General features: G+C 37.7%; 3 protein-coding genes and 1 long non-coding RNA gene across 4 annotated transcripts; 2 read left to right on the plus strand and 2 right to left on the minus strand.

Annotated features, from left to right (window-relative positions):
- Nucleotides 1–355: 355 nt before the first annotated feature.
- On the minus strand, nt 356–1,494 carry LOC107563367 (uncharacterized). Its single transcript, XR_001606094.1, has 3 exons — nt 1,435–1,494; nt 1,236–1,330; nt 356–1,089 (listed from the first exon to the last, which is right to left on the minus strand). It is a non-coding gene; the product is annotated as an uncharacterized lncRNA (long non-coding RNA).
- Nucleotides 1,495–3,841: 2,347 nt separating this feature from the next.
- LOC107563366 (2-amino-3-ketobutyrate coenzyme A ligase, mitochondrial-like) lies at nt 3,842–9,836 on the plus strand. The gene is made up of 5 exons (XM_016248226.1): nt 3,842–4,152; nt 6,291–6,421; nt 8,197–8,298; nt 8,381–8,527; nt 9,678–9,836. The coding sequence occupies exons 1-5, from the start codon at nt 3,933–3,935 to the stop codon at nt 9,834–9,836; spliced, it is 759 nt and encodes a 252-aa protein (XP_016103712.1). The 5' UTR covers nt 3,842–3,932.
- Nucleotides 9,837–10,299: 463 nt separating this feature from the next.
- Nucleotides 10,300–15,513, plus strand: LOC107563354 (DNA replication licensing factor mcm5-A-like). The gene is made up of 12 exons (XM_016248208.1): nt 10,300–10,365; nt 10,410–10,582; nt 10,769–10,924; nt 12,122–12,291; nt 12,686–12,857; nt 12,942–13,053; nt 14,189–14,332; nt 14,443–14,508; nt 14,608–14,784; nt 14,877–14,989; nt 15,069–15,197; nt 15,342–15,513. The coding sequence occupies exons 1-12, from the start codon at nt 10,300–10,302 to the stop codon at nt 15,511–15,513; spliced, it is 1,650 nt and encodes a 549-aa protein (XP_016103694.1).
- Nucleotides 15,482–18,904, minus strand: LOC107563361 (heme oxygenase-like). Its single transcript, XM_016248217.1, has 5 exons — nt 18,852–18,904; nt 16,693–16,908; nt 16,328–16,600; nt 15,809–15,857; nt 15,482–15,725 (listed from the first exon to the last, which is right to left on the minus strand). The coding sequence occupies exons 1-5, from the start codon at nt 18,894–18,896 to the stop codon at nt 15,598–15,600; spliced, it is 711 nt and encodes a 236-aa protein (XP_016103703.1). The 5' UTR covers nt 18,897–18,904; the 3' UTR covers nt 15,482–15,597.
- Between the last annotated feature and the right edge of the window lie 4,525 nt (nt 18,905–23,429).

Here is a 23,429-nt window from a genome sequence, read left to right on the forward strand (position 1 = left end):
ACAGATTAAAGCAGGGGGCTCCAAACATGGTCCTGGAAGGCCGGTGTCCTGCAGAGTTTAGCTCCAACTTGCCTCAACACACCTGCCTTGAAGTCTCTAGTATGCCTAGTAAGACCTTGATTAGCCGTCCAGGACAGAGTTTGGAGACCCCTGGACTAAAGGCTGTAATTAAAGCAAAAGGTGGTTCAACAAAATACTGACACAAGGGACTGATCCTTTTGCCAACTCAGTGATTGTTTTTTTATTTTTATTTTCTGGCATGTTGGTGTTATCTTTCACTTGGATATTATAAAGTTGCACTGAGTAAATACAGCTGGATAAAAAAAACTGTGTCCGTCTTCATTTCAGGCTGCAAAGCAACAAAATGTGATTATTTGAAAGGGGGGTGATTCTTTTCTATACCCACTCTATGATAAAGAATGATTCTATCAGACACCACTATCATGTTTTCAAATGAACGATCAGTGAGGAGCGATATTTATGAAATGCAGTGGCGCAAAAAAGTAACATATTATGCTTTGATAAAGTAAGACAATACTCCAATAATGTATTTATTTACATCCAGTCTGTGCATAATTTGATAGCTTGATGCTTTGGCTTCTTTTGGGACTATTTTCTTTGAAAGAGAAGAAATATACTTACTAACTGGCCTTAAATATTCTCGTTGAACTTTGGTATAAAATTGTGTGCTGTATACCAGCTCTGATATTCTTGCTCACGATGAAGCAGGAATGACTGAGTGATTGAATTCATTTGACATCAGAAATCTCAACACTGTTGGTCAAATTAAATCTTAGTGACAACACGTGGCCCGGGTTCCCTATTACCATCAAATAGACAAGATTATGCTCTAATGCGGCTTTGCATGGACCAAACCAAACCCAACGTAGTTCCAGAACTCCTTCTTCATACTTCATAATTCTTCGCTTCATGGGGCGAGAGCGCCAGTAACTCTGTCCCACCTCGACATCGGCTCCTCTCGGGAATTTGCAACAGATGTGGCTGGGGCAACAATGATTTCAAGGGGGCCAATCCTCCATCTTATAAGTGCTAAACTTAAAGTTGTTTCTTAATCTTGATTCGAGTGTTCTGTATGGAAAAAGAACGGAAAGGCCATTAGAAATGTACAATTTAACACTTCAACGCGACGTCAACAATCATTTAAATCTAATAAATTCAGATGCAAATCATTTCATTTTGATCAAAGCCTGTCCAGTTAGTGTCACGTGTCTCACCTAAACTGTCCTGATAATACCTCCACCATAATTCCATGGTCGTACAGTGCTGACACCAAGAGATGGAGCTGTTTCTTCAACTGAGAACTGAACGTCTGGTAACGCATTACACAATCGCATTACCTTGATAGTCAGATTGCTTTCAAGGTGCTTAAACTTTAATTTTTTTTATTTCTTAAAGAATAATATTGGTACACACCAGAGTTATCGTGTCCACAGCAGCACAGGAATCTCCAGACTGTTCTTAGAAGCCGCCATATTGTATCTGTGGTGAGAAATACTTAAATTAGGATAATTCCTAGAAAGCGAAACATTTGTGTAATCAAATATAAATATGATCTTGGTTTGCCATTTTACATGGCTATACCGTAGACTGTATAAAAAGGGCTATACCCGCTTCTAGTGCTCAAAACGTCTTTTATTGTCATATCGAGTGCTGAAAAGTTTCTTTGCCACTGTCTAATGATGCTTTAATGCCATTGTTTATCCGTTTAAACATTTTGTATTGCAAAAAAATCGCTTGAAATAGCGATTATTATAAGTTACGATTAATAATGTCGTCCACCTTGTTATAAACACAGGAAGAAGTACAGGAAGAAGAAAACATACAGTCCGTGTGAGCAAGACATAGTTTGACAATACATATATGGCTAAAACAGAACAATTCTGACCTGTATTGCTGAATTCCATATTGACTTCTAAGAACGTCGAAAACTAGACGCCGTTTTTTCCCGCGGTTAGGGAACGGTTCCCTAACCGCGGGAAATCCGAATCCCTTCTCTGACGTTTCTGTGACGACACGAGGAGTCTGTACTAGATTTTTTTTTTAAATGGAAAACATCGATTTATTACAATGAAAGATAGCCTTTAGCAATGATCAAGAACAAAACCTGTTACGAGGGATTTAGAATAATAACAAGGTAAAGAAAGCAAGTATCAAGTCTGTACTAGCTCGATACTTAACTAGATCGGTTTTTATTTTATTTTTTATTTTTTTGTAGTTTATATTTGTTCAGTACCTTTATATTATATGTTGGAAATCAATAAAAAAAATAAAAATAAAAACCTTGACTAGATCGCTCTCTACTGTTGTGAAGAGCGCCCTCATATAATGAAATCAAAGTGAAACAACATTAATTCTCGAGTAGCTTGAGTAGCAAAACGAACATTTGCGCTGGCTGAGATATTAACAATATACCATTGTACTTCATAGGCTATCATTATTTAGCAGCGTTCATTTTTCAAATGTGACGGATTAAGAGATATAATATAACAAATTCAATATTTGTATTCAGTTTAATAATCTAAACTTGGATCATAACCAATAAAATACTATAAATAACCCGAACTGCTCAACTGAAATGTGTTCATAAGGACTAAGTACATTCTTTTTGGTTATAAAGATAAGAATAGAGGAAAACGCTATAGTTTCATAAGAGCTACTTACGTTTTAAAGTTTTCCTCTCTTACTCCACTGCAAGCCATCGCCTAACTTAAGGAGGTCCAGTATAGTGCTAAAAAAAGTTACGTTGCCATGTTTTTACCAACATTTTCATAATACGACTTCGAGATTTTCTTCTGCAGAAAGCTGTTGTTACATTGCCAGTTGCCGGGAGATGTTCCCGCGAAAATGACGTGCTCTTGCACGTTCTCTTTGAATCGTGGACCCACCAGCTCTAGTTGCACATGCTGCACTTACTGGTCTGTCTTACAGTGCGGTCATTTTATCTGGTTCTACATTTTGCCCATTCATTTTTATGAACCTTTCAACCATCAGATGCACAACAGAGCTTGCAATATTAGTTGCTGACAATTTATTTTATTTTTTGCAAGCTGAGAATATCTATGACTGTATGTGTGTTATATATATATATATATATATATATATATATATCTCCTCCTGAGACCCAGCTATGGAGTTTTTGCCTCTGTAGTGGACATTATATTTTAGTGAATTTCTCTGAGACCTCACATGTCACAGTTTTAAGTCTGGAGTCCTGTACAGAGCACATTCAGTGCTTTCCAGAGATACCAAATGACTGGATGTTTCACCGTGACCACTCCCTCTCCTTGGGATGGGCAAACCAGTTTATGACATTTTTACACACATATTGCATAAAGCAAAATGGTATATCAAATCATTTTGTTATATATTTTATAACATAGTTGAGAACCATCCTTAAACAAAGTTAGGTATAAAAAAATCCTGAAGCCTGAAAATTGATTGGTGATTTAAACAAATTCCCATTGTTTTTGCCTTTTCATGTCTACTCTTGTCATTTTAGTTTTTATTTTTAGTCCTGGTGTCCTCTACAGAGGACATAGCATAACTTATGAATAAAATATAATTTAAAAAATATATATTTTACCATTTTTTTCTTATGCTCTAAACAATGTAATGACATGGAAAAAATACTAAATTCACAAAGCTTTTTATTTCTGGTTCTCAGGAGGATATATAAAGCGAGTTACACAAGCTATCAGTCTTACATATTTTAGCATCCTGTTTCTTTAAAACGCAGACACCTCAGCTGCGCTGCCATTGGACAAAGAGTGAACCGCCTGCTTAGGTAAACGCGTTTGATTGGCTGATTTGTCGACGCCCATGTTAATGACATATATCCGCCGTCGAAGTCGCTCTCGCTCTTCTAGTGCACTTAGTTTTACTGTACTGCTAACTGTGACAGCGCTGGAGAAATGTCACTTCGCACAGCTGTTCGTCTTTTCGGTGCGCCCTTCAGGAGTGTTTTACAGCCCTGCGCTGCTAATGCTAGAAGACCGTACGCGGCCGTGGCTCAAGCGCTGTCGGTGCTGGAAAACGAGCTGGACACTATCCGGGCAGCGGGCACATGGAAGGGGGAGCGAGTCATCACGTCCAAGCAGGGACCTCATATCTCCGTGGACGGCAGCAGAGGCGGTGAGCAGCACAGTGTGTGGAGGACAGCCTAGCCAGAGTCAGTTAAAACATTATATACAACAAAATGGTATGATTAGGTTGATTAGGAGGCACCTAGCCTAGGGAAATAAAGTCAATAGCATGCTGTAATTTCAGTTTCAACTTTGCTGCATAAGAAACTAATTATGACAACACCTGTGCTGCGTTCAGCCCCGACAAAACGGTGCAAAACGTTTTTAAACGGAAACGGTGGTGCGTTGAACACACTGTTCTGATGTCGCAAGAGTTATTGCGGCTGAGAAGGCCATTCGTTGTGTTCTTTTTGAAGAATTTTTGGAGTCTGATGAAATCGGTATAAATACGTGTTTAATACTGCAAAATACGCTTGGTGTTACAGTCACCGCCCTTGCCCTCCAGAATAAAGGAGAACATCCCAATCGAGTGAAATGATTTGTGCAAACTGTGGTTTCCTAATTTTTGTGATCCAACATTTGCCTCGCATTTCAGGATGAAAAGACAAACATTTCAAGTGAAGGATAATCCACTTCTTACCTCCAAGACTGTGTTATGATTTATATGACCTTATTATTTTTATTGTGAGTATTCGGCTTATTATTGCTGATCACTGTTGTTGTGCTATGATATTGTAATATTTACCATTATATAATCAGAGGGGTATAGAAAAGTTTATTAAAGTGTCACTCTATAATACAATAGCAAAATATATAAATATGTATAGTACTTTTATGTTACATTAATCGGTGTCTAGCACACCTTCCTAAGGAAAGGATATGGACCAGAAGACATCGCAATTACTAAATTATATTTAGACAAACTTTCTGGAACAAAAGTTCCAGATCTATACTTGTGCTCTTATTATTTCAGTTATTTTGCCTTTAATGTAAATAAACATGTGCAAACAATATACTTGCGCTTGTGAATTTATTTGGATGTTAATTACATTGTGCGAGCTTGTCTCTTTAATACATGCATTTTTTGCGGTTTACATGCATGTTGCTGCTGATTGGGCTGATATGTTTGACACCAAACAAGAGAAAACGCATCTCAAACACCGTTGCACACAGTTTCCAGGAAACATGTCGTTCAAACCAGAAACCGTAGCAAAACGGTGCACACCAGTTTGAGCTTGAACTTGCCCCTGTTTTCCCCCATAAAATTCAACTTTTATTTGTAGCTGCATGGGAATGTATAAAACAAAAACGTAACAAACACATAATATAAACTGGTTAATAGGGAGGCTAAAATGTTAAATAATCAGTAATAAAATATTAATGAAAAATCGTTTTCAGAATTTTAAAGCTTGTCACATTTACGCAAATGTCCTATTTTATTTAATAAAATATATTTACATACAATTATTTTATAAAATGTATTTATATAAGATTATATCTTAGTTTTAAAAACAAAAGTGAAGGGTTGGCTGAATTTATGCTTCATATTATTTAAATTTTTTTTAAAGGTTTACGTTTAGATACTTGAAATGAGTAGTGCAGACAAAAACATATATTTACTAGTTTTTTTTTATTGCTTACTGAATTTATTGTTATTTTAAAATTTAAGCTTTTCACATTTACGTAAATGCCCTACTCTATTTTATAACAAAAAATAAACTGACTGAATTTATGATTATCAATATTTTATATTATTATTATAACTCTTCTAAAGGTTTATGTTTTGATGCTTGAAATGAGTAGTGCAGACAAAAAAAATTATATTTACTAACGTTATATGTATACTAACAATATTAATATAAAATGTATTGTATATTTATTGTATACATAATATATATATTTTACGTATTATATATTTAATTATTATTATTATTTCTTCTATTATTATTATTATTAAATATTGTATAATATATTTTTTTAATACAATTGAAGTTTGGATGCATATGATCGAATTTGTTTATTATTATCTTACAACTCTTCTAAAGGTTTATGCGTAGATGCTTGAAATGAGTTGTGCAGTAATTATATAAGTTCTAAGTTCTCTATTTACTAATATTTTATATTATTTATTAAATTCTTTTTTGTAAATGTGTAATTCACAGTGGGTAGAGCTCAATAGCTCAAATAAAAGATTTTATTTTTTGTTTCTCTTCATCTTCTGATCCTATATTTCTCTCTGTGTTTCAGACATATTGAATTTCTGTGCAAATAACTACCTGGGTTTATCCAGTCATCCGGAGGTGGTGAAGGCAGGAATAGATGCTCTGCAGAAGTATGGCGCTGGCCTTAGTTCAGTTCGCTTCATCTGTGGCACACAGGTGAGGAAAAATACTGTATTTGAACACACTGTGATAGCAATGCTTATTGACAGGGGTGTGGACTCGAGTCACACGACTCGAGACTCGACTCGGACTCAAGTCCCAAATTTGATGACTTGCGAGCCATTCAAACCACTTCAATTTTTGCTGATAATTCGTCATTATTGTGTATCAAACAGTGCCACCTTGAGGAAAAAAAGATGCATTGCACATATTGAGTCATCAGATATGTAAATGTAGTTGTGCAGGAAAAAATACTTACACATTTACATACCTCGGGTCTCTAGCGACCCTATACACTTTTTACAAAAAATTTATCAGAAAACTGGCATTTTATATTTTACAAATTTTTTTCTTGTTATATTGTTTATAATTAATAGATTGAGGAATACTAAGAAAGTTGATGTCTAACTTAAAAAAATGAAGGAGGGAGAGGGTAGAGAATGATGTCCCGGGTCGCTAAAGACCCGAGGTATGCATTTAATGGTTAAGTTTAAAGTTAATCCATAATTGAGATTTAAATCTGAGTTTAAGGTTATGGTGCAACAGGATTAAAGTTAATCTGAAATATAACTTAAATCCGATCAAAATGATGGGTTAAAAATGTAAACCTGCTTATGTTTAAAGGTTTGAAGTTTGGTGCAACAGAATTATTAGATAAACCTTGATTTAATCTAGATTTAAAATGAATCATTGCAAACCATTAAGCTATAAATTGAAGAAGGAAAATGCACATTAGGCCTAATGTCTGAAGTGAGCAAGCGGCAATAGGCCTAATGATCATTTAAAATATAATTTGAAGAAGTGTTTCTTTCACAAAATAGGTATTGTGTGTATATATATATATAAAATATAGGCTACTCAATTTTTCTCCCTCTTGCAGGCACTCATGTCACTTCCATTTCTTTCAGGATAAATGAATGAATTCATGTGTTGTAAATCAGTCTGTAGGCCTATAGCGCACAGCCCCTAAATTTAGCGATCAACTATGCATATTATAAACTTAATATTTAACATACAACATTTTTTTCTATTAAATGATTTTGTCTTTGTTACTCTTAGTTATAAAGGATGGTAGCACAGCATTTTTGAATGATTGTCTTCATGAGTTTGTCTGCATCCATATTGCATGTTTCCTCTCACTTGCAAAGTATGCTTGCAGTTATTTCTTCGAGTTCTTTCAAAGCAGTTCTGTCTGCGTTTCTGCTCGCATTGTTTAATTGAGGTTCCAAATAATGGCTCACTGGCTTAGATATAACACCTAGAAGCGCATAGCTATTCTTATGCACACATGGAAAGTATGTTGCAGCTGTTATTTATATGAAATTATGTTGTCTTTGCTATTCTGTTACTAATAAAATAGTTTACTGCTTATCCTATTTTGGCACAATCCCTAAACTGAACTTGAATAGATTTACTAAGGGCACCCATCTCACATGAAATTGAACTATGTCAAATATTCTACCTGCCTTCCTGATATAAATTACTATGAATTTGATATGGTAATTAATACTGAGACACTAATTTGGGCAAAAAGCACTAATGACTTGTTTAAGACTTGAATCTTAAAGCTGAGGACTTGCAACTTGACTTGGACTTGCCTGTCTTTACTCAGGACTTGACTTGGTACTTGTCTGTCTTGACTCAGGACTTGACTCGAGACTTGAATGCAAAGACTTGAGACTTACTTGTGACTTGCAAAACAATGACTTGGTCCCACCTCTGCTTATTGATGCCTTAAGATATATCTGACTGTTACTCTGTCTGTTCTCTAGAACATCCACAAGAACCTGGAAGAGAAACTAGCCCAGTTTCATGAAAGAGAAGACTGTATTCTATATGCGAGCTGCTTTGATGCCAATGCTGGTCTGTTTGAGGTCTGTTTTAACCAATCGTTATGATATACTGAAGCACCACTGCCAATACATTGTAACAATACATTGGCGCTCTTTGCTTTAGGTCCTGTTGGGTCCCGATGATGCAGTGGTGTCTGATGAACTAAACCACGCCTCTATTATCGATGGCATTCGATTGTGCCGTGCCAAGAGGTTCCGCTACAAACACATGGACCTGAATGACCTGGAAGAAAAGCTGAAAGAATCACAGGTAGATTCTGTCAGTCATGTTACTGGATTTCATGCAAATCAGCGGTTGCACTGCAAGCTTCAAGTGGTTTATGTGCATGGTGATATTTAAATAATGTTTGGATTAAACTGAATGTGTGGTAGCTTGATATGTGGTAAGATTTGTTCAATGAAAAAAAACTAAAACAATATGTAATATAAGTCTCTGGTGTCCCCAGAATGTGTCTGTGACGTTTCAGCTTATTATATCATTTTGAAAATGGCTATTTTGAGTGGAAGCAGAAATACGCTGTTTTTCGGGCCTGGCTCTTTAAATTCAAATGAGCTGCTGCTCCCCGCCCCCCTTTTCCAGAATAGAGCTGCGCCATTACAGCTCAGACCTGCTAAAAAAACATCTGTTTTGGTTCTGATTATCATGTTTATCGTGCTGAAATCATGCGTTTTAAACCATATTAGTTTAAACTTCTGATATATGGTTTTCTGAGAGCACGCATCCGAAGCACACGGACAGAAAGCGGCTGTCACAGCATGTGAGTACTAAACTAAGCTCTCATTCACACACAAGTTTACGTTAAAAACACACGAGTTACAAAAACAGTCGGTTATGTCTGTGAAGGTAAACAGCTGGGAAATAAATTGCTTGTTTATTTTAGATCTGTGTGGCAGCAGCAGTATACAGTAACTAAATCAATAAATCCACTGCTCTCTTGTCTCCTCTGAGGCTGGGACTCTAAATAGTGTTCTGTGCTCCTCTGTGCAGCCAAAGTCAGAACAGTTAGCATGTTTTGCTCAAACTTTCGCCACGGCATTAGAGCTAGTACACCGTTGTCGCTTGCGAAACACAATAACGGCGCCGTGGGTGTAAACTTACAGATTAAGGGGAGGTAATATTATAATGAGATCCCTTTGCCACGTCACCAAGGGAGCGAAATCAGACACGCTCGTATTCTCAGACGCTTGCAGAAAAAAGCTTCCCAAAACAAAGTTACTGGGTTAATCTTTTTCACGTTTCCTTGGTTGGTAGATGCACCGGGGACCTGACTATAGCACTTAAAACCTGGAAAAGTCAGATTTTCATGATATGTCACCTTTAAGTTAGCTATTACAAATGTCTAAACTTCAGCAATTTTTAAAAAATTATTTCTTGGTTGATTCACTTTATTTATTTACAGTCCTCTCGCCTGAGGCTGGTGGTCACAGACGGCGTGTTCTCCATGGATGGTGATGTGGCTCCTCTGCAGGGTATCTGTGATCTAGCTGAGCAGTACAATGCCTTGGTCTTCATTGATGAATGTCATGCCACAGGATTCATGGGTCCCCGTGGCCGGTGAGTAGACAGAAAAAAACACTTTTTAGCAAAATAGAGTGCAAAAGTCAGGTTCCGTCAGTAAAAATCCATTTATTTTCTCATTCAGGGGGTTTGATTTTTAATGATAACTTAAAAACGGTTACAGACAGATCCAGTGTGAGCTACAAGGTTAATCGATTGTGTGTGTGCGCGTGTATATATATATACATATATATAGTGGGTACGGAAAGTATTCAGACACCCTTACATTTTTCACTCTGTTATATTGCAGCCATTTGCTAAAATCATTTAAGTTAATTTTGTTTCCTCATTAATGTACACACAGCACCCCATATTGACAGAAAAACACAGAATTGTTGACATTTTTGCAGATTTATTAAAAAAGAAAAACTGAAATATCACATGGTCCTAAGTATTCAGCAAATAATGATCTTTGAAAAAGCATCGTATGACCCCTTTAACAAGACCATTCAAAATAAAAACAGATGCATAGCGACATATTTGCTTACTCTACCTCTATCTTGAAGTGTTTTTGTGCATTAGAGCGCCACGTTCATACCTCTACATTAAGTTTATCTCTCTCATATTTTTGCAGTCGGAGCAGGTGTCTCGTCTTGTCAAGATTCCTGGTATAATCATATCCTCTACAGCTGTGAGGGCCAAAGCCACCAAAGTGTGTCTTCAGTGCCGTGGATGCAGAGCGGTTATCAGTAACATTCCTCTGCCACCGGGACTGCAGGGTTACGCTCTGCCCCGCAAATGCAACACGTTAGTATTTGCAAAATACTCAGTTTAATTTTAACCGGCTTCATTCCTTTTAGAAATAGTGTAGCACTAACTCTGTATGTGCTGGTATGACAGTGAACTTGAATACAAGCACATCTGTCTTGATACAGAGAATAAGCAAGTGTTTATACCAATATCATATTTGTTTGTTTGGTTTTTGTCCCACAGTGAGCAGGCGGGCCGTGTCAAGTGCCCTGTGGATCCGTATTTCATTATTCCAGACAGATGCATGTGTGTGGATTTCCAAACTCTGCGTCTGCAGGAAGCGCCGGATGCCGTTCCACACGGAGAGATGCCTCGACACATGCAGCTCTACTGCGACAGGTACAAGTTGTCATGATGCAATGAACTGATACACATTAACTTTTTTTTTTTTTTTGGTCTGTAAACTATTAATGTGATGCCTTGAGTGCATGCATTCACTGCAATATGAATATAATTCATTAGAAAGCCGTTTGAATGTCAACTAAAAATATTTCTAGGCAAAGCTGGAGCAGAACCGTTGAGCATCTCTGAGCCACAGACAGCTGTGTTTTGTTATTGAATGAGTCTGTGTCTGAACTAATTTGAGTGAGTGATTCAATGGCTTAATAAAGACAGTTGGTGAATTGGAAACCGCATGCTACTCTTACTACTTTTACTGTGTCTTTTTATGGCAGAATAGTAGCATGTTAGTATGCGGTTCCAAATTCAACAAGTTACATGCTTAGTTTCTGAATGCATCAGCTGTTTTGAATGAATGGTTTGAATTAAATTTTCCTCATTTTCCTCGCCTCATGTCATTCCAAACTAGTATGTCTGTCTTCTGTGGAATGCAAAGCAAGTGATTTTGAAGAATGTTAGTAACCAGACTTTTTAAGTTCCTATTGACTTCCGTTGTATGGTCAAACAATCCAGTGGAAGTCAATGGGAACCGAAACTGTTGTGTTCTGCAGAAAGAAAACTGCATATAGGTTTGGAACGACATGAGGGTAAGCGATGAGGGTAAATTAGGTTTCATTTTTTGGTAAATATATTCTTTGAAGAGCTTAGTGAGACTTTTTTAAGACGGGGATTTTTCCTGCCACTTAGTGGAGGTTTTAGTTTCATATTTAAAGTGTAATTTCATTTGTTTAAATTTTACATTTCAATAGGTTACATTTCAAAAATATCCTTTTTATTTTTAGAACATTCATTTATTAATGCAGCTGTAATTCAGTAAATGCATTCATGCCAGCTCTGAACTGCATTAAACCGTAAATATACCCAAATGCCACTTTAGATACTGTTCCATCTCTGCAGTGCAAAGATGACTTTTGTTGATACTGATTTAATTTGATTGGTAACAGCCTATAATGTCTTATTATTCAAATTTAATTTAATGACTAAATTAGAAAAAAAAAATTGGTAGTATTTTTATTATATTGAATCGAAATTTGATTCTAAACCAAGAATCAGTTTCAAATCAAACAGTGGCCTCCATAAATCAAATTAAATCGTGAGATTTCAAGCCCCTAATTTTTACCACTTTTCCATTCCCAGGTACTTATGTGACCGTGTAGTACCAGGCAACAGAGTAACTGTCACGGGCATCTACTCCATCAAGAAGGTGGCGCAGACCAAGGCCAAAGGTCGCGATAAGGGAGCAGGTGTGGGCATCCGATCAGCGTACCTGCGCGTTGTCGGCATTGAAGTGGATACTGAGGGAGCAGGTGAGCATGTGGGGAAACTTTTATTTGGTTGAAAACAGTATCTCTCTTTAGCCATTCTCATGTCCTTCTCACTGGCTTTCAGGCCGTGGAGCCTCTTGTTCAGTTTCTCCTCAGGAGGAAGAGGAGTTGAGGGCTCTGGCTTCCTCTCCCTCCGTCTATGACTCGCTCGCTCGCTCTCTGGCCATCATTGGCATCTACTCCATCAAGAAGGTGGCGCAGACCAAGGCCAAAGGTCGCGATAAGGGAGCAGGTGTGGGCATCCGATCAGCGTACCTGCGCGTTATCGGCATTGAAGTGGATACTGAGGGAGCAGGTGAGCATGTGGGGAAACTTTTTTTTTGGTTGAAAACAGTTTCTCTTTAGCCATTCTCATGTCTTTCTCACTGGCTTTCAGGCCGTGGAGCCTCTTGTTCAGTTTCTCCTCAGGAGGAAGAGGAGTTGAGGGCTCTGGCTTCCTCTTCCTCCGTCTATGACTCGCTGGCTCGCTCTCTGGCCCCGTCCATCTACGGTAGCGACGACCTGAAGAAAGCCATAGTGTGCCTTCTGTTTGGGGGCTCCAGGAAGAGGTGAGAAAACATAGAAACTGCCTCCTCTTTCCAGCTTGTGTGTTTTTGCCATCTTTCTAATCTGCGTGTAACTGTTTTTGTTAGGTTGCCTGATGGTTTGACACGCAGAGGGGATATTAACTTGTTGATGCTGGGAGATCCAGGCACAGCCAAGTCTCAGTTGCTGAAGTTTGTGGAGAGATGTTCTCCGATTGGGGTAAGACTGAGACAAAGATGCACCATCATATACTCGCCGTCATGTCATTCGTATGAATTTCTTCATATGTGCAACACAAAAAGAGATGTTTTGAAAAATGTTCTTGCTGCTCTTTGCAATACTATGAAAGTTTAGTGAACAAAAATTATTTGTAGTAACTTATGTTTTGTAATTTAACACTTGTGTTGTGTGTGTGTATATATATACACATATGCAATATTACACGTCCTATTAAATATTTATGTAATTTATGACATTTAATGATGACATGCATTACATTTTATAAAATTTATTACAAAAAAAGTACATGCCGTTCTAAATCTAAACCCATATGTGACCCTGGAGCACAAAAGCAGTCTTAAGTCGCTGGGGTATATTTGTAGCAATAAACAAAAATACATTGTACGAGTCAAAATTATCGATTTTTCTTTTTATGCCAAAAGTAAAGATCATGTTCCATGAAGATATTTTGCAAATTTCCTACTGTAAATATATTAAAGCTTAATTTTTGATTAGTAATATGCATTGCAAAGGACTTCATTTGGACAACTTTAAAGGTGATTTTCTCAATATTTTGATTTTTTTGCACCCTCAGATTCCAGATTTTCAAATAGTTGGATCTCGGCCAAATATCGTCCCATCATAACAAACCATACATCAATGGAATGCTTATTTATTCAGCTTTCAGATGATGTACAAATCTCAATTTTGAAAAATTGACACTTAAGACTGGCTTTGTGGTCCATGGTCACACATGTATGTACAGTATGTCTATATATTTAAGGCAAAGTTACATTCACATATACATATGTGGCATGCATTATATTTTATAATATTTTATATTGTAATGCATGTCATTGTTACATGCCATAAGTCTTATTATAAATATTTAATGTTGGACATGCAGTGTATTTTATATATTTATATAATAATATAGTATTAAATTATGTGTGTCTCTGTATGTATATTTAAATATGTAATTTGACTTTCAGTATGTGTTGAAACTGAATTTTATATATTTTTTTGTAATTATATAATGATAAATTGTGTATGAGTGTGTGAAAATAATTAGTCTTCACTTGCATAAATGATTCCTAGAATCTGCATTAAAGTGAATGTGGCTCGTCTGTGTTAGGTCTACACGTCTGGTAAGGGCAGCAGTGCAGCTGGTTTGACCGCCTCAGTGCTGCGAGACCCCAACACTCGTGGTTTCGTCATGGAGGGTGGTGCCATGGTGCTGGCTGATGGAGGAGTGGTCTGCATTGATGAGTTTGACAAGGTTGGACTTCTAAGCAATCTGGATTTCCAGAACATGCATGTTGTGTTCATGCAGTCTTATGAAATGCTTTGAGCTTTATGCTAAACTATTGCGTTCTTCTTTTTTAAAAGATGAGAGAGGATGACCGAGTCGCCATCCATGAGGCCATGGAGCAGCAGACCATTTCTATCGCAAAGGTACCAGGCTTTTTTTACTTAATTGCATTGATCAATAGAAATCCACTATTTCTTCAGATCCATTTATTTGATTAACTCTTGTTTTTTTTTTACCTCAAGGCTGGCATTACCACCACTCTGAACTCCCGCTGCTCTGTATTGGCCGCTGCCAACTCGGTGTTCGGCCGCTGGGATGATACAAAAGGAGAGGACAACATTGACTTCATGCCCACTATTCTGTCTCGATTTGACATGATCTTCATCATCAAAGACCATCATGACCAACAGCGAGACATGGTGGGCGAACAAAACAACCACTGCTTATGAATCTCATTGAAGAGTTTGATATTATTTGAACTAATGCACAAGCCCGTGTGTTTTTTTTGAAGACTTTGGCCCGGCACGTGATGAACGTTCACATGAGCGCTCAGACGCAGACGGAGGGTGTCGAGGGAGAGATTACTCTGGCCACGCTGAAGAAATACGTCGCCTACTGCAGAGCGTAAGTCATTAAACACGGTGTGAAATATCGTTCATCCATGTTTGTCTATCAAAATGAAAATGTGTTAACTCACAAACAGGAAATGTGGACCCCGTCTGTCTGCGGCGGCCGCAGAGAAACTGAAGAACAGATACGTGGTGATGAGGAGCGGAGCGAAGGAACACGAGAGAGAGACCGACAGACGTGTGTCCATCCCCATCACTGTCAGGTAACCACTCAGTTCAGTGTTGTGACACTTTTCTTTACTCATTTTGTTCCTAGATGTATATTTTTACATCCTGCATGTAGTTATGGAATTATTTACAGTATATACTTGTTGATATTTAATGGTTGGTGATCTGTTGTCCTGCAGGCAGCTTGAGGCCGTGGTGCGCATTGCAGAGTCTCTCGCTAAGATGAAGCTGCAGCCCATCGCTGGAGAGGAAGAGGTGGACGAGGCTCTGAGACTCTTCCAGGTGTCCACACTGGACGCGGCTCTGTCCGGCATATTACTTCGGTGCATGTTTTATAATATCCATGATTAGTGTGTGTTAAAGATCAGCCTGTAGATTTTATCTCGTCATAATATTAAGATGTTACAAAATTTTAAGGATTAACAGTTATACGCATCAAAATGCATAAACTCCTATTCCAACCGTTGCCAAAGTGATTCCCACACCCAATGCGAACTGAAGCACTGGAGAGCTGGAGAAGGTTTTTGACTGAGTTTTGGATGTGACGTCATTTCCTTTTCCACCGACACAAAAAGCAAAATGGTATCATTATCTCAGATAGTTACTGTTTCAAAGCATTTAATGACTTGTATTTCGTGAAACTCACTTGAAGCTTCCTCTGTGATGCTCAGCATTTTCTGAAGATCATCAAAAACCTGTTGAAAATGGCAAATACATTGCATTAACCTTTGAAGTTTGGGCTTGGCAAGATTTTAAATGTTTTTGACCAGTTAAGTTCACCAAGGCTGCATTTATTTGAGCAAAAAATACAGTAAGAACAGTAAAATTGTGAAACGTTAAAATTTAAAATGTTTTCTATTTGAATATATTGTAAAACATAATTTATATTCCTGTGACGCAAAGCTGAAATTTCAGCATCATCCATCACTCCAGTCTTCAGTGTCACATGATGCTTAACATTTATTATCAATGTTGACAACAGTTTAATATTTTTGTGGAAACTGATACATTTGTTTCATTGATGAACAAAGTTTAAAGAACAGCATTTATTTGGAATAGAAATCTAACACGAATAACTTTACTGTCACATTTGATCAAACTAATACATCTTTGCTGAATAAAAGGATCAATTTTATACATACAAGTGTAAGATGTTAATGCTCACCTCAATGTTGAACTCAAAAGCTCTGGTGGCCTCGTCCAGCACTTCCCGTCTCTGCTGCTCTGTTAACTCAATGCTGTTCATTCTGCTCCTGTACAGCTGCTTGAATCTGTTGGGGCTCGTCACTCCAGGAAACGAGAAGAAGAAAACTCCCTTGTTCCCACTCAGTCCCAAGGACTTCTGGGTGATTTTGCCCAGCACCTGTCCTCCTGACAAATCACCAAGATAGCGCGTATATGCATGTGCCACTAGAAGATTGGGGCTGTTCTTGCCAATCTAAAGGGGAACCGAGAGCACAGAGTTAGAATGAGAGTCACTGGAACGTAAATGCAGTTACATTTCCTTAAAGAAATCGTTCCCAGACTCACTTCTCTCAGTCTCTGGGTGTATTTGTGAGTGGCGGCAGGCACTGTTATCCTCTTCCTCCAGTGGGGTCCGAAGAAGTGCTCCAGGTCCAGCTCCAGAGTCTCCAGTCTGGCCAGCTCCTGAGGGAAGTAGATGGGCTGAACTGCGGGATGATCGGCGTTCCTGTCCAGCTCTGCCTCGAGGGCTCGGTAGATCTCATACAGAGAACACAGCAGGAGCTGGAAACATACATTTACATGTTTAACACAGTTAAAGTTAGCTTTTAGTCTTTAAAAGATTACTGTGGCTGTACTTCTGATGTATTAAGGGGTAGTTCAACCCAAAAAAAGAAAACTGTCATAATTTACTCGAACAACTTTACTTAAGTTGTTCCAAATCTGTATGAGTTTCTTCTGTTGAACACAAAAGAAGATATTTTGAAGAATGTTGGTAACCAAACAGTTGCTGGTAGCCATTAACTTCCATAGTATAAAAACAAAAATACAACAAAAGTCAATGGCTACCCGAAACCGTTTGGTTACCAAAATTATTCAAAATGTATTTTGTTCAACAGAAGAAACTCAAAAAAATAAATAAACAGAAATAATAATATTCAGCAATTGTACAAAATATGTTTTCCCCTCAAAAATTATAGGAAATAAAATGCGGATATTTTTATCCAGTAAATTGAATAATCAAATAAAATCAGTTATCAGCCATTAGATGGTATTACTATGGTACTTCGATATATACCATAGCACTGAATGATTACTATATTTGTTACTGTAGGACTCTTAAGGTAGAGCCCTGCACGGGCCTCAAATTTAGGCCCTAGCCCGGCCCGGGTCCGACAGCTTATCAGCTTAGCGTCTTTTTTCCCCCTTCTCCCAAAACAGCTTATACTACTGTTTCAGCTATTAAAATAGTTCCGTTTTGTATGTAATAGCCAAGTGATTATATTTCGTTTCGTTTTTTTATGAAGTTGATTTAAAAAAAGTTTGGAGCATTTTTTGTTCGCTAAATATAAGTTTTTGTTTTTTAAAGTAGCGGCCAGCGGCAGACAGTCAGCTGATCATAGCCTATGTTTGATCAATTTAGCCTTCCCAAATCATCACCACTTGCCTAAAATAAAATCTATAGATATAAAACAGTTCAAGCATATAACAATGTTTAAACGTTAAACCTAGATAAATGTGCGCTGTCTCCAATAGTTTGTGCAGAGGGCGCGATCACTTTTTTTTCAGTGGATACGCCGTCATTTTTACTCATAAAGGTAAGAGTAATTCATCATTCGTAGCAGTAAAGGGTCTACTTTTATTTGTGTGTACTCACAATATCATCAAAACGTTGTGCTTTTATAAAATAAAAAACATGATGCCCTTTCTGCCGTCTCGGTCTTGAACAGGAGCGCTTACAAAAATGGACCGAAACTCAGCGAATACATGCCTCACAGACATGATAAATATATCTATAGAAAGCTTTAAATAACTACTTAACGAAATAAAACAAATCAAAAACAAAAACTCTTTCATTATAATCATAATCCGTAAAGATGTGTCTCTCTAAAGGCGCATCGGCAACTTCATACTTGCGACACCGACTCAGAGAACTCTAGTTTCTTAGTAAATAATTCAAATATCTCCTTACTATTTCTCCCTGTCACATTTATGGTAATTATTTTTGCCGGTGCTTTACTGCAAACTTCAGCCTATTGCATGCATTTGAACGCAGAACTGTTCAGCTGCACCATACTGCTGCTGGCGGGGCACGTCTGGTGTTGTTTCCACCAGCGCGGCAATTTTTTGCATCACTAATTGATGGATATCTAAAATATAAAAACAAGGAGAAGCCTAAAACAGTCTGAACTATGACGTGAAAATTGTCCCGAAGCCCGGCCCAAGGGGCGTAAAGAAGTCGGGGCCCGTGGGGCCCGTCGGGCCCGGGCTGGAATGCAGGGCTCTACTCTAAGGTATTTGCATACAATGTTTTACCATGGCATATTTAAATTTGACATTTTAAATGAATTTAAAACCATAGTACTGCCAATGATAATTTCTGGAACCTTTTGTTTGTTCATATTTAAACGTTCTAGAACAGTTCTTAAACATTCCCGTTATTGCTTCATATATAATAGTTAAACTAATTTCCCCCCCCAAAGTGTATTGGTTTTCTGTAGTTTTACCTTGTACTGTGTTTGCGTGATCTGTCCTTTCTGGTAGTTGAGCATCAGTTGTGTGTTCTCGTCTCGTGTTGTTTCCACCAGCGCAGCAATTTTTTGCATCACTAATTGATGGATATCTAAAATATAAAAACAAGGAGAAGCCTCAAACAGGCCCGCGTCTGAACTATGACGTGAAAATTGTCCCGAACCCCGGCCCGAGGGGCGTAAAGAAGTCGGGGCCCGTCGGGCCCGGGCTGGAATGCAGGGCTCTACTCTAAGGTATTTGCATACAATGTTTTACCATGGCATATTTAAATTTGACATTTTAAATGAATTTAAAACCATAGTACTGCCAATGATAATTTTTGGAACCTTTTGTTTGTTCATATTTAAACGTTCTAGAACAGTTCTTAAACATTCCCGTTATTGCTTCATATATAATAGTTAAACTAATTTCCCCCCCCCAAAGTGTATTGGTTTTCTGTAGTTTTACCTTGTACTGTGTTTGCGTGATCTGTCCTTTCTGGTAGTTGAGCATCAGTTGTGTGTTCTCAGCTCGAACGTGACTGTCTTTGGTGGCTGCTTTTATCTGCTCAGACAGATCACTGTGGAGAAAATTAATTTAATTAAATTTAATAATTGTTTTTATAATGCCACAATCCCTCACAAGTAGTTCACTAAATAGATAAGCTTCTTAATACTGAAGCTTTTATGAATCACTGACTCACTGTCCGAGCCTATATCTAGCACTGCAACATCCATACATCTATACCATTGCTACACATGGGAAGGAGACCTGAGGCCGTTTTGTTTGAATGGATGTCAATGGATTAGAGGCTTCACTACACAGAATAAACAGCTTTTTTGAGGAAACAGCTTGTCATTTAATGACTCGACAGCCTATCGGCTAATCTTTAACATGTTTTACACTAAGCAGTAGTTTTGGATTGCACTACTTTTAGAGTTTACACCGAAAAAAATGTCGTTTTATAAGAGAAGTCACTGCCTTTTTGCGACAGGTGCGAAACAGCTTACGGCACTTCTCATTCATTCCTATGGTATCCGTAAACGGCGATTGAGTGTCGCACAACTCTGACTGAAATTCAATGACGTCCAGGCTATAATGTGATTGGTTATCAAGGCACACGTGACTTTGCCAAAGCCACTGGAAGGCAAGCCTGCAACCTTTAGCCAAAAAAAAAAGAGTAATTATGGCAAACACTTCCGCTTTGGCGGTATGCAGGGAAGGAGACCTGAGGCCGTTTTGTTTGAATGGATGTCAATGGATTAGAGGCTTCACTACACAGAATAAACAGCTTTTTTGAGGAAACAGCTTGTCATTTAATGACTCGACAGCCTATCGGCTAATCTTTAACATGTTTTACACTAAGCAGTAGTTTTGGATTGCGCTACTTTTAGAGTTTACACCGAAAAAAATGTCGTTTTATAAGAGAAGTCACTGCCTTTTTGCGACAGGTGCGAAACAGCTTACGGCACTTCTCATTCATTCCTATGGTATCCGTAAACGGCGATTGAGTGTCGCACAACTCTGACTGAAATTCAATGACGTCCAGGCTATAATGTGATTGGTTATCAAGGCACACGTGACTCGTGAAGTTCTCGCTACCTTAAAACCATGACAAAGCACACCATTATTTACTGAGAAAAGACTACAATGACTACAAAGTCATTTATTTTTTCATGCAATTAGAAATACATATTTTTTGCAACAAAAAAAAAAAAGATTAAATAAAGAATATTTAAATAAAAAATAATCCTTTATATAAAAAGAAAATTAACATTTTATTTAAATACTTTTTTTTTTTTATTATTTTGTTTAATTAGTCTACAAACAATGTCCAGGAGGGAAATCTACATGCGCAACAGAAGGAACACACACACACACACACACAACATATATATGTTGAAAAATATTTGAGAAGTAGAAAAAAATTAATGATAAGGGCATGATAAAATTATTTTAATATAACTTTAAAAAAATAAATAAATGAAAGTAACTAAACTCAATTTTATTTTTAGTGTTTATAGAAAATAAAAACAAATTCCCTGATGCCATAAGAACAAAGGGGCAGTATTTGAGTGGGCGTGAACCATAGGCGGGAACTGTCTGATTAAGCCACGCCCATTTACGCTCTCGCTGGTTCGGGACGTCTAAAGCACGCTCTGTGTCCCCTGCCTGTGGAAGGTGTTGTGAAAACCGTGTAACCGCAAAGATGTAGTTTACAAAATGCCTGCTGTATATTTCCCTATTTTCTGTTGCTGAAGGTTCGCAGGAGCAGCTGTAGTTGGCGGTATGCTGATTTAATGCCAATGCATTTACAGTATACAGTGTTTTTCGCTGTCTTACATGAGTTGGATGTTGCTCAGTATTGGAACGAGGAGCCATAATTGACTGTATCAGTAAATAAGTAAATGTATTATATATTGTTTATTTTGTACTTTTTATTTTTTTTTACTGTGTTTGCCTTTAGGCTTAGTTGTGTAAAGAATATATTGTATAGTCTTTATTATATAAAGTAAAATAGTTTAAAAGCTTACTCCTGCATGTAACCATCTGCAATTAGTTTTAGTTTCTATAAAATAGAAGCGAGTGCATGATTATTTCTCTTTAATGATCTTAAGGTAAAGCTTCGGGCTTTAATCTGTTTTTATTTCCATCCCCAGGCCCCATGAGTGTGATTCAGCATCTCTCCAGGCTCCTGTATGTCCTGTCCCTGGTCCTGGCCGCTTCTGGTTCTGGTCTTCATGGCCGTAATAACAGCGTGAGCCATGAGTACTGTGTGCTGGGAGCTGGACCTGCTGGGCTCCAGATGGGCTACTTTCTGTCCAGGAGCCAGAGAGATTACATCATTCTAGAGCGAAACACAGGGCCAGGCAGCTTCTTCCAAATGTACATGACATCTGTATGAAAAAACACATTTTCTCAAACCGAGCTGGAATGATTTTACTAAAAAATTAAAACTAAATAATTACAAAACTACTACAGTAAAAAGGGCTAAATTACAGAGCCCTGCAAACAAAAAAGAATGTATATTGTGGCCACAAATTAAGAATTTGTTCCCAAGATTAATTTGTTCCTTCATTTTAGTTAAATTGTGGTCACAAGTTAAGGATCGGTTCCCTCGTTTTAGTAAATCATGACCACGTTGTACTAATTTATTTCCTGGGTTAATTAAAGGGATAGTTCACCCAGAAATGAAAATGTGATGTTTATCTGCTTACCCCCAGGACATCCAAGATGTAGAAGACTTTGTTTCTTCAGTAGAACACATATGATGATTTTTAACTTTAACCGTTGCAGTCTATCAGTCGTATAATGCATGGCAATGGTAACAAAATCTATGAGAGTAAAAAAAACATGCACAGACACACCCAAATTAAACTCTGCGGCTTGTGACGACACATTGATGTCCTAAGACACGAAACGATCGGTTTGTGCGAGAAACCGAACAGTATTTATATCATTTTTACCTCTAATACACCACTATGTCCAACTGTCTTTGGGCGCGCGCACGGCATTCGGTGCGTGAGGTGTGTACGCGCTCTGGCGTAGTTTACGTTAATGGGTGTGTTGATATCCAGCCGAAGAGCAATCAACCATAACTTCAGGTGAGAAGGCTCAGAAGTTGGGAATAGTCACCACTCCCGAATGAGTTCACGCGAGAGAAAGTAATCTTTTAGTTTTAAGTCGGTTTGAACAATCCGGATAAGTGCAAGTAAGTACCATTTTGATTAGCCGTCGTACCTACAATGACTGTGCACTGTGTAACCAATGAGTGACGTATACGCGCGAGAGATCACTTCCAGCGCTTGCGTAAACTACGCCAGAGCGCGTACACACCTCACGCACCGGATGCCGTGCGCGCGCCCAAAGACAGTTGGACATAGTGGTGTATTAGAGGTAAAATATGATATAAATACTGTTCGGTTTCTGGCACAAACCGATCGTTTCGTGTCTTAGGACATCAATGTGTCGTCACAAGCCGCAGGGTTTAATTTGGATTTGTCTGTGCATGTTTTTTTTACTCTCATAGATTTTGTTACCATTGCCATGCATTATACGACTGATAGACTGCAACGGTTAAAGTTAAAAATCATCAAATGTGTTCTACTGAAGAAACAAAGTCTTCTACATCTTGGATGCCCTGGGGGTAAGCAGATAAACATCAAATTTTCATTTTTGGGTGAACTATCGCTTTAAACCAAAACAAGGGAACCAGTTAGTACAACGTGGCCACAATTTACTACAATAAGGAAACTAATTAGTAAGTTGTGGGAACAAATTCTTAATTCATGGCCATGTCATGTGAAAAGGCTTCATATTAAATAATAATAATAGAACATATATACTTTTGTGGCATTTTTTCTTACATTTTTATTAATATTTAAAGTCAACAAGAAATCACTGTTTCATTATTGCATATCAATCCAAAGGAAAAAATATCCTATTTAAAATAAAATTGGTTGTAAATGCTGTTGACTTTTGTTGTTGAGAATTAGGTCGTAGCCATATAAGAATAAGGTTATAATATTTTGAGAGTATAGTCTATATTGTGCATGCAAATGGCCAGGATTGGG

The sequence above is a fragment of the Sinocyclocheilus grahami genome, unplaced genomic scaffold (genome assembly GCF_001515645.1).
Source record: "Sinocyclocheilus grahami isolate Dianchi unplaced genomic scaffold, SAMN03320097.WGS_v1.1 scaffold870.1, whole genome shotgun sequence".
Taxonomy (NCBI): domain Eukaryota; kingdom Metazoa; phylum Chordata; class Actinopteri; order Cypriniformes; family Cyprinidae; genus Sinocyclocheilus; species Sinocyclocheilus grahami.

What these genes read in the sequence shown, in the direction of transcription:
- LOC107563366 (XM_016248226.1), top strand. Translation starts at nt 3,933, where the DNA reads ATGTCACTTCGCACAGCTGTTCGTCTTTTCGGTGCGCCCTTCAGGAGT. An exon ending in GCTTCATCTGTGGCACACAG is followed by an intron (nt 6,422 to 8,196) that starts GTGAGGAAAAAT and finishes TCTGTTCTCTAG; the next exon opens with AACATCCACAAGAACCTGGA. An exon ending in AAAAGCTGAAAGAATCACAG is followed by an intron (nt 8,528 to 9,677) that starts GTAGATTCTGTC and finishes ATTTATTTACAG; the next exon opens with TCCTCTCGCCTGAGGCTGGT.
- LOC107563354 (XM_016248208.1), top strand. Translation starts at nt 10,300, where the DNA reads ATGCATAGCGACATATTTGCTTACTCTACCTCTATCTTGAAGTGTTTT. An exon ending in ATGCAGCTCTACTGCGACAG is followed by an intron (nt 10,925 to 12,121) that starts GTACAAGTTGTC and finishes TTCCATTCCCAG; the next exon opens with GTACTTATGTGACCGTGTAG. An exon ending in ATGACCAACAGCGAGACATG is followed by an intron (nt 14,785 to 14,876) that starts GTGGGCGAACAA and finishes TTTTTTTTGAAG; the next exon opens with ACTTTGGCCCGGCACGTGAT.
- LOC107563361 (XM_016248217.1), bottom strand. Translation starts at nt 18,896, where the DNA reads ATGCTCAACTACCAGAAAGGACAGATCACGCAAACACAGTACAAG. An exon ending in TCACGCAAACACAGTACAAG is followed by an intron (nt 16,909 to 18,851) that starts GTAAAACTACAG and finishes GTATGTTTCCAG; the next exon opens with CTCCTGCTGTGTTCTCTGTA. An exon ending in CTTTTGAGTTCAACATTGAG is followed by an intron (nt 15,858 to 16,327) that starts GTGAGCATTAAC and finishes CATTTTCAACAG; the next exon opens with GTTTTTGATGATCTTCAGAA.